General features: G+C 36.1%; 1 protein-coding gene across 3 annotated transcripts; it reads right to left on the bottom strand.

Moving 5' to 3' along the window:
• Positions 1-636: 636 nt before the first annotated feature.
• Positions 637-15,885, bottom strand: LOC114526308 (transient receptor potential cation channel subfamily A member 1-like). 3 transcript variants are annotated; one of them, XM_028547875.1, is made up of 13 exons: positions 15,522-15,885; positions 13,973-14,203; positions 13,591-13,753; positions 13,263-13,349; positions 12,904-13,154; positions 11,942-12,236; positions 11,678-11,846; positions 10,822-11,052; positions 10,263-10,402; positions 9,760-9,999; positions 9,023-9,337; positions 8,280-8,588; positions 7,360-7,462 (listed from the first exon to the last, which is right to left on the bottom strand). In XM_028547875.1, exons 2-13 carry the CDS (start codon positions 14,152-14,154, stop codon positions 7,442-7,444), a joined length of 2,403 nt encoding a protein of 800 aa, XP_028403676.1. In that variant the 5' UTR covers positions 14,155-14,203; positions 15,522-15,885; the 3' UTR covers positions 7,360-7,441. The 3 variants fall into 3 exon arrangements, with proteins under 3 accessions (XP_028403677.1, XP_028403676.1, XP_028403674.1); XM_028547876.1 differs by lacking the exons at positions 9,023-9,337; positions 9,760-9,999; positions 10,263-10,402; ... (6 more) ...; positions 13,973-14,203; positions 15,522-15,885 and adding exons at positions 637-1,178; positions 1,855-2,178; positions 2,458-2,697; ... (5 more) ...; positions 6,099-6,185; positions 6,537-6,696 and having other exon boundaries at positions 7,320-7,462; positions 8,280-8,366; XM_028547873.1 differs by lacking the exon at positions 7,360-7,462 and having other exon boundaries at positions 7,989-8,588.
• Positions 15,886-16,394: the final 509 nt, after the last annotated feature.

Below are 16,394 nucleotides of genomic sequence, written 5' to 3'. Positions count from 1 at the left end.
AATTAGTCTTATTAAATATTTTAAGTCATTTTCAACATTAATAAATTTTTAGAAAATTTTCAAAACTTATCAATTTTGGCCATAATTAACGCCTTTTTCAACGTTCCAAAAAGCAACTAAATATACTAAATGGCAAAAGGTACCACTTACTATTATGATCCAAATTGACGAGTTTTGAAAATTTTGGAAAATTTTCAAAAATTGTGTTAGCGTGTTAAAAATGGCTTCAAATATTTACTAAGATTGTCTTTAGTTTTTAAGCACATTTTGTTGGTTTTTGGAACATGAAATCATACTTTGATAAATTTCAGTCAAAATTTCAGGCAAATCGGTAACCAAAATCGGTTTCAAAATACCTCGAACATTTCAAAATTAAGTAGAATTGCATTCTTTCATGAAACAATGCATTTGAACGCATAAAATCATATTTTGATGATATCATACCTAAATTTGAAAAACTTAAGTATGTGTCAGAATTTTTTTAAAAATTTTAAAAAACCCATAATATATGTCAAAAAGTTGGAAAATTGATACCAAAAAAAACAATAGTGTATTGTCAAAAATTTAAAAAATTTAAGAAAACACTAGTATATATGTCAAAAATTTTAAACATTTAAAAAGTTTTTTAAACTCTGGGATATCTGTCAAAATTTTTAAAAATTTTAGAAGACGCTAATATTTATGTCAAACATTTAGAAAATTTTAACAATAGTTGGGTATATCTCAAAATCTTTAAAATTTCAAAATCTCAGTGACCATTAGGTTGAAAAGAGGTTGCCAGTTGTTCGACATCGTCTCGTCGAGTGTTAACACAATTCATGATATAATTTCGATGTCTAAAGTAATTATAGTCTCGTATCGGTTACTCTTTCATTTAACTTTTCCTGCATTAGGTCTATTTTCTGTTTGAAATATTTACGATTTTCCTTTATTTCATCCCGCAACACTTTAAACTCATCTTGTAAGCTTGAACGAAAACTCTCTAGTTTATTTTCATCGTGAAGATCCTCATTCCTCTCGGTGACTAAGTCCATTTGGCTACCGAAATTTACAAAATCCATAAGTTTTTTATTGGAAATCTTCTTCTCGTGAGAAAATGCGATGTGGAATTTATCAGCTTCTATCCTTAGGCAAGGAATTTTGTTCACACTTTTTTCCAGATGAATAACGAATTGTGCCTTCAAAGAAATAAATGTAATGGTAGTCAATAGTCAGCGACCGTATGTATGTACATAATACCTAAATATGAGGATTTCTAGAATCCCGAATATCAAACAGTGCATGAAAGTAGTGATTTTCCAGCGCTTCACCCCAAAATATTTATACAGTGTACGACCCAAATCTTTGTCGTACGATTTCAGTCGGCCGATTAAATCCTTGCGTGCATGAGCGATGTATTTCTAAGCGATTCTAGTCGGCTGACTGCAATCGGAAAATATTAAAAGAGTTTGATGATTTGCCAATTAATATTGGCCTACTAAAATCGTAAGTGTATACAGTGGTATACACAGTGGTCATGAAAACATAATGATGGCGTAAGAAGGTTGATGAATCTCGAAGTGGGTAGTGTTGCAGCTCCTCGCAAGAATGATTTTCATTGGCTGAACTTTACAATACATTTCTGTTTCAACCAATAGCATAGCTTCGTTCTTTAGAAAGCATAGAAAAGCATTATCAAATTTGAACGAAAGCTTCCGAGAGCTGCGACATGTCCCCTCAAAGTCCGTACTCCGCACTGAAAAGGATCACTCTATTGTAATTCTATAATGGTACTGCATGCAATTCTATATAATTTCAATTATATATTGATTCATAAAAAATAAACTCATGATTACATTCAAGCTTAATACGTACCCTTCTTTTAAGCTTATCGAACTTTGCAGATTTCATGACTTTATCAGTATCACCAACCGCTAAGCCAATCAGCGCGTTGTTCACAACGATTGTCATGACGAGTATAAACAAAATGAGAATAACCAGTTTTAGTTCGTAAATCTCGGAGTGTGGCCATCCGGGTACATAATAGACAAAGTTGTCGCTGTATTCAAAACCAGATGTCATGGCAACAAATGTGGTAACAGCGGACATGATGATATTGCGGAAGCTGTACTTTTCTGTCAACAGTACGTAAAAGGTACTGGAAAAACTCAGTAAATATATGATAACCACGAGTAAGACCTAGAAATGCCATATAAGAATATTATGTATAGTATTATTATAATCAAAATGGGAGATGATGATAGTTGACAAATCAGCGCAACCACGCAACCATGCTGTATACTCTATGACGCCAAACAGGTAGCAGTTGCGTTTGTCAACTTCGAGAGCATACCAACTCCTATGCCGGTGTCTAATCTCGCAAGTAAAGGTGTTATAAAAGGGTGGAAGAAAAATTAGTTTCTGAGTTAAATTAGTATTATAAAAGATCGTTACAATAATACGAATAACTTCACGCACCTTTAGAAGTGTCCAAAAAATACGTTGAACCACAATGATGTAAACTCCCATAACAGGTACAAATTTAAGATATTGAATTAGTGTCAACCACGAATGGAGAACAGCAATAGATCCTATAGAAACATGCCTTAAAGATACTTCTTCTTCAATTGGGAGTAGATAGACAACCACAATGATGCGCATTACAACTTCCATATAATGAGCGGAAATAGTGAAGTATCGAAATCCCTGTATTCTCATCTGAAATCAAGCACAATAAAACGAACAAGATATGGCACAGATAGGTTACGTATCACAGTTATAGATTGGAAGTTTAGAACTTTAATTAACCATTTACAGCAAACTAATTATAGCCAAACTTTCCAAGGGCATAAGAGTACTGGTAATCAGAGCATGCACCTTCAAGGAGCAGGCGCCGTCACCAAAACAAAGCAAAAGCAGAGTTTTTATCTCTGTTTCTCGTTCAATTTTTATAAAAATGAGCAAGTGATTGTATTTTAGATAGTTCTAGACACTCCTTTAGAAATTACTCTCTACCTCCGTTTCAAACGTTCAAAAACTCAGAAAAACTACCTTCAGCAAATTTGGCTTCAAAGACTTCCAAGTTAGCGTTTACATGCAGTTCACTGATCCTCTACTGGAAATTCGCAATATTAAAATGATGCATTTGCCTGGAATATCTTACCTGAATAACTTCTTTTAACAGCGCCACAAATGTTACAACCAGCAATATTATTGTTAGACCAAAAGTCGCCGGATCATTGGGCTTCATGCTCGTGCGTTGGAGCTTATTACTGGTAACATTCTTACCTTAAAGCATGTATATACAAAGATAATTTACTGAGTTTTTTTGTGAGTCTTTACGCTGAGTCACGCAATAGTTAAACACCCGTATCACAACGTCATCTTGCATTCAGTTTGCAGTTCAGGGGAAACTTAAATCTTGGAAGTTTGAAATGACTATATAGTACCGGACTTTGAGGAGAGTACGATGTTGACAAGTATAGGCATGTACAATAACTCACCAATTTGGCCAACAACAAATATTACATGCGTCAAAAGACAAATATGAACGATCAAATTCAGAAAGATTGAAAGTAGACAGAATTTGAATCCTCTTTTTATCCATTTAACATTGATATACTTGATGGCCACTGGATGTCCTAAGCATATCTCGCTTTTATTTTCTATCATAGCATCAAGGGCTTCGAATTTTGGATTTGGGCTGATGACCTCATCTATACATAAAAGAAATATTATTTTCAGTATCATTCGGCCATTTTGAAGCATCATTTACAGGTACTCAACTTAGAACAGGGGGAGGCTGGGAGCTAGCTAGAGGAGGCAAGGGCCCTTTTGCCTTTTACCAGCAGAAGCAAGGCATTGGAGCAAAAAGGGCTAAGATGTCCTTCCATCTTCGGAAATTACATTCGATGCATCTTAAGTAAAAGTGCAACCAATTAACGAGTTTCAAGAATAGCAAAATCGTCTGGTGAAAAGACACCGAAATCATCTTGAAAGTCAGGAGACATGTTCAACAACTATGATGTTTTGCAAATATTTTCTATAGGATGAATCGCTACTAGTGGCCTTTCGCAAAAATTTACCCCCTTTGTCCTCGCGTCCCTGGTCATTTTAAATTTCTATAATTAAAGCAAGGTCATTTTGACGATTTTGTGTGAAAAGTCAAAATGATTTCACTCATATAATTTATAATTTTAGATTTTTAACTTTATCACAATCAGTACACAACACGGCAAAAATAATGGCCTCGGGTTAACGAGATTCTTTCCCTGCAGTCTTTATTTCATTTAATAGATTTTCAGAAGTATGAATTGTAAGATTACCTGTTTGTTCTAGGCAAAAAAAATCGTATGTAACTTTACGATCACCAGTTTCGTTGCAACTTGTAGTAGTCATACATTTGTCTAACAAAATCTTCGCCATTTCAGGCATACTTTCAATCATTTTTCCCAAACATCTTTCAGGACCATGGTGTGAATTATTCACTACCTAAAATGTGTAATTGTATCTCTGTATACATGCAGAAATTTATATAGAAGCCAGTAAATGTTAAATATCTCAGCATATTAAAAAATGGCAATATTGCATTTATTTTGTTTAGACCAATGTGATTCTCCTAGTTGACTAGAACTTCTCCTTGTTATTCTCAATTTTGGCTTTAGAGGAGAGAGGTGAATGCAAAAAAGTACAAATCTAGTTTTAAGTTTCGTCAACCCTCATACGCACGTTAGAACGGGATGCTACGAAACAGCTATAGTCTAAAATACTCCGTCGCGCCACCTTAACTGGATAAAGAAATTTCTATACCTCCTTCCAGACTTCAGTGTCAAGAAAAACTTTAACAACCTCTGATGACGTGTTTAAAATTGCCCAATCAAATGCTGAAAGCCGATTATGATCTCGAATATCGTGGTTAGCACCCATTGAAAGAAGGTGTGAGACCACGCTGGGAAAGTTGTTTTGAGCAGCCAATATTAATGAGGACTGATGGAGGTTATCTGTGACATCAATAAAATCCGGATTCTCACGTAAAAGCAGTTCAACGTTACTTTTCAAACCTTGACTTGCAGCCAAATGAAGTGGTAGTTTGTTATTTATCTCTCTATATATAAAAAACAAAATCGTATCTCAATTTATGCGTAGCATCTATATATAGCCAGGTATTGAGATTTACGATATACAGCGCTACTAACGTTAGGGTTGTATCAGCTCCATTCAAAATTAAAAGTTCCAAAATGCTGGATTGTAACACAGCAGCACAATGCACTGGATTTTGTAACATATCGTCCACGCAGTTCACCAAGTTTGGATCTTTACGAAGAACAAACTTTACAGTGATCGCTGATCTACTTTTCACTGCCAAATGGAGGACAGACTTCCCCCCCGCTGTGGTTTTCAGTTTCAATAATGAATTATCATATTCATAAAGCGCTTCTAATGACTGTAAAATGCACGTAAATTTAGTAAACACCAAGTTAGATTGTTAAATGAAGGGTCGCGGAAGGGGGGGGGGTGCATGATGATTGGCAACAGACCGAGTATTTCAATTTTCCAGTTTGCCGCACTGAGATAGTATAGACACGGTGGATATTGAAATATGACATGCAAATGCCAACACTAATATATGAATATCAACCGAGGTTGTATGTATATTGGGTCCCGCAATTTACACTATAACGGATTCACATGATCACGATATCAAATATAGCAATGTCAGAGGACGTTTTACCACCAAAAGTGTGCCGATGGCATGATTGGTTTAACCTGTAAAGTCAAATGAAACAATTCTGGAGGCAGGAGATACCGTAAAATAACTTAAACTGATGTCGTGACCAGTTGAATCCGGTAAAGCGAAAACGGGGTCTTAGTCCGTCACAGATGCGACATGCTAGAATGCTAGGTCAATGGTGTAGAGTCGTGGCATTAATGACTATAAATCGTATAATCTCTACGGAATTAGCGGACTTGTATATTGCGAATTACAGCTACGCATTTGTTCTCTGCAGTTAAAAGAACTTAACATCTGTTTTTTACACCCTAATTATAAATTTACACCCTAATTATATACAGCAGGTAGAATTTAGATACTCCAATATTTAAAACAATTATCTATCTACCTGAACATTTCCAATTATAGCCGCACGATGGATAGGAGTTTCTCCGTTTTTATCTGCTTGGCGAAGAGCCTCATCTACAGAGGATTTCTAAAATGAAAACACATTTAAAGCATTGGGATGTTTTAACAGCAAAGAGGTATACCTGCTATATATGCATGGCGGTAAAATTTAGTTATTGAATGTCCATATTGCTCCCTTTTTATTGAGAATATAGTTGAATATAGTTATTTCTCAACTTTTCAAAGCATTTTTGTTATCATGAAAGACGTCTTTCTGCGGTCTTTATAGGTTAGACTAGGACAACCTTTCACGGCTTACAAGCATAGTATCTGCAATCCCATTTTCACTGGAAGTTAAACCGCGGAACAATAAATACATATAAAATATTTATTATATGCATAATACATATCTTTCCATGTAATATTGACCGTAACGTACATTTGCAACCCTTTCCAGTAACTTTTTCAAAGTATTTGGCCTTGACACAGCATAATGAAATGCATTTCGTCCATAACTGTCAATTTCTTTCACATCGAGATCTTCTAAATTTGTTTCGTTAAAGAACGCTGAGCTAGCAGACACTCCTCGTCGAACATTACTGCATGGAAGAAAGTGAAACATAATATCAGTAGTTAGTTTGTACATGAAACCGTCATAGTTCGGTATTGTATATAGTTTCCATTATTTTAGGCAAATTAAAATATTTCACAAAAAATGGGACTAATTTCGTAAGGAAACCAACATAGAATGCCACTGAGATTGCATGACCGTGGTTTACTACATTCTGTTTAGCAAAAAGGCTGCACACAATCTCTTAATGCAGGCAGGTGAGTATAGTATCTAAAACACAGGTGTTCGGTACAAATAACAAGCTCTTATATAGCTAGGGGAAGGTTAAATATGCAGAATTGAAAGAATGAAAAGTTCGGTCATACGAATCGGTGATGACAAAAATTGTGCAGTCTAAAATTAACAACTTGGATTCAGAAAGTTAAGACAACTTTACATCCGAACTATTTCACTTTGGTAAAAACTAAAAATGACATGATCACAACAGCACAAAAGAAATAGGCATATATACTAGTTATTCATTCGTCGTTAGGTCAAAAAAACTTGATACTGACCAGCTTAAGTTTCATAGACAGGCGAAAACGCTGAAAAGGGTAGTATTACGTACTTGCAAGCCATAGCTCATAATTTCAGTTATATCTTAACTTATACCTCATCAGTTGTTTCAGATTCAGATAACACACGGCACGAGCAGACCGAACTGATCTTTCAATGTCACTGCGCGTCTGTTGTTCGCTTTCCATTTTCTCAGCCACACGTGTTTCATCCATTGATCAATAAAAGCCTCTCAAACCCTTTATACATGCGGGAAAATTGAAACGCAAACGTTATAGTACAACGGCTGAGAACACATTTGGTGCACAAAAAGTGGGCGGGCAGTATTAGGAGGTAGTTTCATAAATAATAAATGCAATATATCATGTTAGATAGGACGAACATAATTGGGGGTGCATGCATATTAATATAGGGGGTGAATCAAAGGGTAACATAACCTCGGCGTACATTAATTATTACTTAATCAATTAGCGCAATTTTTTAATTATTACCTAGTAATAGATTAGGCTTTTCGCTGTTGAATGACAATTATTTCGTATCAAATGGAGAAAAAGGGGAAAATGGAGAAAAAAGGGCAAATACAAGTTAGCTAGATTAGAAAGCATGATAAAAACACTGCATGCAATAATACGCTAGTCACATCCATAAACGTGAAAAAAGTGAACAATTCTCCTGAATATTAAATACCGATCATTGCGTAGCCCCCTTTTTGTCCTTCAAAAAGTTTCAAAGTTTCAAGTTCTAATATTAACTTTAATACTTCGTTTCCTTAGGATTTATGTCGTATGGAACTCGTCACAAGCTATGTTGATACAAATTATCGCATGTAGGTTACGATATATAAATATATATAGCCGATTTTTAATAATGGCAAGAGTCAAGTGCACATGCACTGATGATTTATCGGTGTATGCGTGCATGTATAAACCCAGTAAAGATACTTTAATTTATGAATGCATGTACTTCAAATGATTACAAGAAAGTTTCAAAAGTTCTTTGTATCAAAATTTACGATATGTTTTTCATTTACTTTAGTTTATTTAATATCCTGCCTACTTTCTCTTCCAGGTCTTCTTCAAGATGATCTTGAATTTCTCTTAGTTCATGTCGCAAACTTGAACGAAAGCTTTCCAATTTGCTTTCCAATTTATCTTCCAAATCCCTCTCCAAATCATCCTCCTGGAGTTCATTTTCTGCTCTTTCACAATCCACGCCATCAATATCGTCACCAAAGAACACTTTATCGGAAATTTTTTGAAATACACTCTTTTTCTGCTTCGGAAAATCGATCAGGCCTTCGTCTTCTATAGTTTTCAAGTAAGGAACAGCGTTGAGATTTCTTTCGAGATCGATCACAAATCTAGCCTGAAAGAAGATGCATGTATGGTAGATAAGACGAACTAAAGTGCGAACGTTACGAAGAGGTGCTTTGGTTAGTATCCCCCATATGGCAAACGCAATAAAAACAACAGATAATAAACGTTGTCTCATTATCTAGTGGCCTCAGCCTCAGGAAATGTTCTTGTGTGGAGGAAGATGGCAGTAACTCAACCTGAGGTTGGTCAGCTATTAATGTTTTCGTATACTTTTATTGACAATGTATATATTTATATCAGAGTTCCGTCTAGCCAATCAGAACACTTTAACTGGAATACTAAAATGTCGTCGAGTGCCTCTATGATTTGACTTCTAACAATCATTAATCCAGGTTTGGAAGATATTCAACTTCTAGACAAAAAGTCAGTATATTCATCTTCGACGTTTTGAATATATATATACATACTGTTTTTTTCACCTACCCTTCGCAAAAACCTGTCGAAATTTGCAGATTTCATGACTTCGTTCGTGTCACCAACGGCTAAACCAACCAAAGCGTTGTTTACTACAATGGACATTGTCAACATGAACAAAACAAGGAATACCATTTTTAACTCGTATGTTTGTGGATACCACCCATTCGCGACAAATAGATTCTCATAATCAATGCCGTCTAACATGGCAACAAATGTTGAAACAAAGGAGATGTAAATATTTCTGAAGCTGTCGTGTTCTGCGAGGAGCACATAAAACGTGCTGGCAAAGCTCAACAAGTATATAACGACGACAATAAATATCTAAATAGAAAAAAAGAGAAATATATTAATTCATGCGATAACATTACTGAGTATTTGACTGAATGATTATGATGAAAATCACATGGAAACTATAATTTTTTTCCAAAGTTCTACATCATCCCCTATCTACATCATACGAACGAATTTTCTTAGTAGAATAGCTTCATTTTCGTCAGGATTTTGATCCAGGAACAGTGACACCGGCAAAGCCCAAAGTGATTAAAAAATTTGAAATCAAAAAAATTTCTAGCGGCGCCACAGTGGTGATGACCACTTACGAGGAGAAATTGCACTTCTCGTTGTACGGAGAAGTATATCCCTTTATTTTATTCGACTACAGAGATTACCGGCATCTTCCATCAGAAGCGCGACAAAGATTCGTGGGCTTGGGCCCAGTTGAATTAAAGCAAAAAAATACAAACCTTTAACAGCGTCCAGAAAACATTTTCAACGACTATGATATATATACCAAGGAAGGGAACAAGTTTCAGAAACTGTAATAAATTTAGCCATGACAACATAACAGTGATTGCACCATATTGGATTTGGTTTACCGTTATTGCTTGGTTAACAGGTAGTAAATAGAGCATAATGCTGATGTACAATGCAATTCTGTAGTAATGACGTATGGAGGTAAAAAAGTAGAAACGTTCGACAATTATCTGAAAAAGGTAACAAAACATTAGTAGATTAAGCATCTTACGAAATTAAGATTAGCTGAAGCATGCATTAAATAGCCCAATAAACAACGCAAGGAATTGTCGAGTTTCAGCATCATTTGCTTATTTTTTCTGTACATGCAGTATTATATTGTTTGTGTGTATTATAGTTCAATTAGTTTGGTGATACGACCTATTACAAGATCATTACAAAATACAAATCCTCATCCAACCTAGGGGCGAATGTAAAAGTTAGATTTTCTTACTTCCAAAATATCTTTTAACATTTCCAAATGTGCAACAGTCAGAATTATTACTCTCAGCGCCATCATTTCACTAGCATCTGGTCTTCTACCCTCACGCTCGTGAATATTCATCGTTCTGTTTGTACCGTTAACTCCCAAATCTGAAACCGATGTTTACAGCAACCACTTTAAATGTGAATTGTTTGAAAATGCACGGATCAAAATCTACATGCAACCAGTGTCGTAACCAGAATGAATGTATGTAGTGTCTAGGTTTACATTGCAAGTGATCAATTATTTGTTTGTAATTATGTACTGAAACATTAAAACAAACGTGGAAAAATGCAAATATGGATAGATTTTCAAACTTTACTACGTTTATTATTCTTCAAATGTATAATAAAACAATTATTGAGTTCGGGTTTTGTGATATGCGGAATTATCAAGGTCGAGGTACAGTAAGCGTTACAAGCCGAGCCGAAGGCGAAGCCATATTATCACAAAAACCTCATCCAATATTCAATAATTGTTTATCATATGGGTATTAAACAATTTTCGCCATGCTTTTACTTTAACTTACGCCTTCTCTCAATGCGACGTGTTACCACACCAATAACTCTTGTTGTATACAACATAAGACATATATGAAGCACCAAAGCCAACAATATTATAGCAAGAGTCCAATGGAAACCACGTCTCCTCCATTTTATGTTCACGTACTTTGTAGCTACTGGATGACATACACAGCCCTCTACTTCATTATATACCATCATCTCCAAAGCTGAAAACCGAGGACACTTTCCATCCTCAACTTCATAATAAGAAAAAATATAAATACACTTACTACAACATGAAATTAAAAAAATTACTTGGTCTTATGCTTTTCGGAGATTTATAGGTATATATATTTAATGGATTGATTTATATTAGAGACAGATCATCCTTCTAGACGAACTTGCATGGGCAAGCAAAAGATAGTTTTCTAGTTCGTCTGTATGTAAGCACGGGCAAACAGACGGATCATCAGTCAACACAAGTTATCTGCTTATAGTTTGTCGATTCAGACGAATTTGAATGGGTACTGAGTTCTGTCTACTGGGTACTGGGTACCACATCAGTCTGTTGGTATGAATATGTGGGGACGAACTTCGAAAAGTTCATCATAAAACGGCTCTTGTGCACTCTTTTTAGTTTTTACCACAAAAATAATTTTCTAATCCCCGTGCACTTTCGAAACGCGCGATTCTGTTTCGTCTGAAATACTCGTCTTCATAATTCTTCCAGATAGTTTGTCGTATGTAATTATACTCAGACGAATGATCTGTCAGAACTCAGAAGTATCATTCGGCCAGACGGATAATCCGTCTTTAGTATATAAATCGGGCCGATCTCACAGACTCGTAAAATCTTTTTACATATATTCAATATATACTAACCTCTTGTTTCAAGGCAAAAGAAGTCATACATGACTTGATAATTGTCAGGATGTCCTTTTGATCCTGTAGCAGTTACACAATTATCTAATAACTTCGCTGCAATTTCAGGCATTTTTGCAACCAACACGGTCAAACATTCCTCTGGGCCATAGTTTGACTCACTCACCACCTGTCATTTCAAAAAAATATATAAATTAATAACAGAAATTTCCTACACAAATTTCCATAGAATTTATTTTTCTTCCTGCAACTATCACTCATTACCTCTTTCCAGCCATTCCAGTCAAGAAATGAGCCAACGACATCTGGTAATGTGCGCCGGACAGCAATGTCAAATGCTGTCAAACCGTTTTTATCTTTCTTTTTATAATCTGCTTCTTTTATTAATAAATATGACACGATAATAGGAAAATCATTCTTAACTGCCAACATTAATGGTGTTTCGGCCATTTTATTAGTTGCATCAACCAAAGCTGGGTCCTCTTGTAACAAATGTTCGATATTATCTCGAAGACCTTTACTAGCAGCGATATGGATTGGAAGCTGACCATTGGCATCCCTAAAAATACGAAGATACATGTAGTATATATTTCAAATAAAATCCTTTCTGTTTTACTAGTAATGGTCATTTGCATGATTACGTAAGTGAACTGTGTTCATGCATTAATTAAGTGGTCATGCGAACTCGAGTAATGTTACGCGGTAATCACCTAATCGCGGTAATCACCTTCAAAATGGCGACAGCACGTTTTTTCAATGGGCTGTCCCCTCCATAGTTCAATCCAATAATATATAAGTTCAGTGACTGTGATGAAATATCGACAACCGATGCATAATAGGCAGGGATGATGAGACATTAGTTCGCCTTCCTATTATACTATATATCCGCACGCTGAACTCGAAGTGATTAGAAACAAGGCAGGTTAATTAAGTGACGAACGAAGAAATAAGTACGAATTTTAGAGCATTAAATGCAGTAGTAATGGTAAAGGAGTGACTATAGGACGTCCAAAATTTATTGAAACCTCGATATCATTAAGCCTCGATATCGCATATATAAGAATATCTTTGAGACAAATCGATGGGTTATAATCCAATACAAGAATGATATGCATGCATCATAACTGCATCATTACCATCATATCACTTCTTAAATTACACTTCTAAAAACCTCTAATCCCGCACCGCGTAGAATATGCTTGAATAAATGACATAGAGGTTGTTACCTTGACGTGGTATTGGCTCCTTTGTAAATAAAAAATTCCAAAATTCTCGATTGATTCAGACCAGCAGCATAATGTACAGGCGTTTGTAACGCACTGTCCACACTGTTCATCAAACCAGGAGCTTTACATTCAACAAACTTCACAGCGGCAACTGATCTACTCCTGACAGCTGAATGCAGAACTGATCTCTTTTTAACTGCGGTTTTCAGCTGTATTAACGAGTCATCATAACCATGGAGGATTTGTAATGACTGAAATTGATCCAAATAAAATTGTGGTAAATAGAGGCAGTTACTGCTTTCCAGTAGTAGATATAAACGAACTATATTGAAGTGCTTCGTCATTCTAGTAAAACTTACTTCAGTATTTGCAATTACAGCTGCGCGATGAATTGGAGTATCCCCGTTTTTGTCTGCTTGGCGGAGAGCCTCTGCCACCGAGGTATTCTGGAAGAAAAGATAAAACATGCATGAATAAGAATCTTTGGTACAAGACACACCGTCTACAGTATCACCGTCCGTAGCTTTACGGCTTTACACAGGAAAATTTCCTTTGGCTATACTGGCCAAAATTATATATTGTAGCTATAATTGTATATTACACATGGTAAATATTATATGATTCATCTTTTAGGACAAACAGTGTTCTCCTTGCCAAAACAATCTGGCCCAATTGATAATTTCAAACCTCTTTAAATTCTTTCAATATTTCTCGTAAAGTATCTGGTTTTGAGACTGCATAATGGAAGATATTTTTTTTGAAATTGTCGACCTCCGTGGCAACTAATTCATTCAAATTAGCCCGTTCCTGGAAAAACAATGACGTTGAAGACGACCCGCCGCGAACAGCTCTGCAAAAAAATAACCCAAGATCACAAAGGCGTACGGTCCATAAAATTTTCGGGGGAGGGTACAGAGAATAACAATGGCTCACATAATATTCGAGGAAGGTCATTATGCGGAAACATTCCCAAAGGAAGATTGAAGACTTTTTGCAACTCTGATATATCAAAGTCGCAAAAGTCCGTCAATCGTTCTGAAACGTTATCAACTACCTTAACGACAATTACCTTATAAGTGGGCTTATGGGCTGTTTTGATCCCACAGAACTGCTTCTCTCTTTTTTTCCAGACTCAGAAATGCTTCTCTCTTTTTTTCCAGGTCCTTTTTCAAATGCCTCATCTTTCTCTGTCATGTCTATCTCTTCCTCTTCCGCTATTTCGTACAATGGTTTCTGTTCTTGTTCAGACATCTTATCAGAAAGGATTATTTCTCCGGTATAGTCAACTGTCACTTGATAACTAAAATACAGCGCGTATGCGTGGTTGTTGGAGAAGTAAAAGATGAAAGATCATCAATGCGTGTCAATTGAGTCAACATGACCCCTGATAAATAAACCGAGTTAAACAAATACAAATACGATACTGCTTCTTAACGGCAAGCGAAGATGACGTGTCAGTGCATCCGGTATTGTGACAACGAAGACTCGCTATAAAGTTAGGCCTAGGTTAGACGTCGCATTTTTGTCGCGTCGAATGCAATTCAAACAATAAGTAACAAGATGATAATCTATTGTATTAATTCCATTCAAAGCGATCAAAATGCGGGAAAATGGTAATTTAAAGATGCGGGATTTGTCGCGGGCTCTGCACGGGGAAAAATTTACGTATTCGGACAAAATTTTCGTAGTAGCGCCGTAGAAATTTTTCAAATCTGTTCGGTTCCTAGAAAATATTTCCGGCGTTTATTAAATGCAGCTGTAAGGCTCGTTTCCAGTCAGGAAATCCTGACTATCCTCTAGACCGTATCGGACAGAAAAGTCTCTTTTATCAATGTGTTGTCAAACTAATCACCAAAACTAATTGTCTTAAGCACAAAAAATAACATACTTTCTGATCTGGTCCGGGGGATAATTTTCCTGACTGAAAACCATGCAGCCCTTCTCAGTTCTCACCGCTGTTAGAACGCATGCGCAATGCTTGGAATTACGTACCATATGTCATATGGTATACAGCGAGCAACTGCACATTTTACACTTATTTCCTTCATTAATAGTTTATAATGCTCAATAATTTCTTATACATTATAGTCATGCATTTGTGTTCAGTATATTACGGTACATTGAAGCACGAGGAAACTTGTAGGGCCAATTCAGATGCACTTTACAAGTTTACTTTCCCACGAGCACTCTTTGCAAAAACATTAACTACCATAATTCCGCCATTACTCGATTAATTAAACCTAGTATATTCCTGATGTAATTTAGACGAAGCAAAATCATCCAGACAAAATTATCGCTGTGTGTTTACGCTTAACCAACTTTAGGATTCTGTCCAATATAATCAGAAAGGGTCCTCAATATTAAATACGACATGCAAATGTCATAACACAAGAATAATGCCTGTTGATGATCCCTTTCTGTGGAGCTGACTTACGAAGAATATAGGGTATAATGAAGGCCGGTCTGAAGCCCGGTTAAATATTAAATTTGAAGATACAGAGAAGGAAGAAGCAGGCTATATTATAATATAAATATATTTATGCAAAAGTGGATTTAAAAAAACCGAACATGTATACAGTGCCAAATTCACATAGACTGTTTTGAAATATAGAGTTTACCGTTTTTACTCGTTGAACTTCCTCTGTTTCCCTGACGTCTGTCTACCTTTGACTTTGTATCTTGTATCGCTGGGTCTGTGACCGATATGCCGCTCTTAAACAGCGGGATTTACACACCAACTGCCTTCAAACAGTTGTAGTGACATGTACTGACAAACTCTTAGCCTTAGGGCTTAGGTTAGTTAGGTAAACATCACTAATCTTTGAGCAAATTTGAATTTTAAATTTGATACATGCATGACCTCAAGAGATAAGAGTCAGATTACTCCTTTGACGTTTATGGCCCGATTTCAGTAGAGACGGACCATCCGTCAAGACGAACTTGGTCAAGATCATCAGTCAAGACGTTTATCTGCATAGTTCGTCTACGTAGACAATGGGTAGTTCGTCTTGACGTCTTGACGTCTGTTAGTTTCAGTACGGGGTGGCAATTTCATGATAAAACGGCTCTTGTGCACTCTGACAGTCTGACTCTCTGAGCTACGCCATGGTCTGACATGTTCGTCTATACGTAGTTCGTCTAGACTCTAGATGGTTTATCGTGTGTTTATACTCAGTCAAATGATCTGTCAGAAGACGTTTGTCCAGATAACATCCACAGGAAAAAATTGCCCATGCATAAAATAAGAGAATGAAGTATGCTCTTCTCCAGTTGTATAGGTGGTTACTATCATATCGCGCTGTTTCATGAGTATTCGGCTATGTGCACACGAGCGTTGTTTTCAAGCGTTTTTAAAATCTTTTTGTCTAGTTTAACGCTTCATCTTCAACTTCTACGATGTTTAAAACCGTTTTGTCATGAAAACAAGAATGAAAACGCTCGAAAACGTTACCGTGTGCTGCACATGGTCTTAGTTTCGTTTCGTTTCACTG

The sequence above is a fragment of the Dendronephthya gigantea genome, unplaced genomic scaffold (assembly GCF_004324835.1).
Source record: "Dendronephthya gigantea isolate DGI-Jeju-01 unplaced genomic scaffold, DenGig_1.0 000038F, whole genome shotgun sequence".
In the NCBI taxonomy this organism is placed as follows: domain Eukaryota; kingdom Metazoa; phylum Cnidaria; class Anthozoa; order Malacalcyonacea; family Nephtheidae; genus Dendronephthya; species Dendronephthya gigantea.
This window is presented reverse-complemented; position numbering and strand designations above follow the sequence as displayed.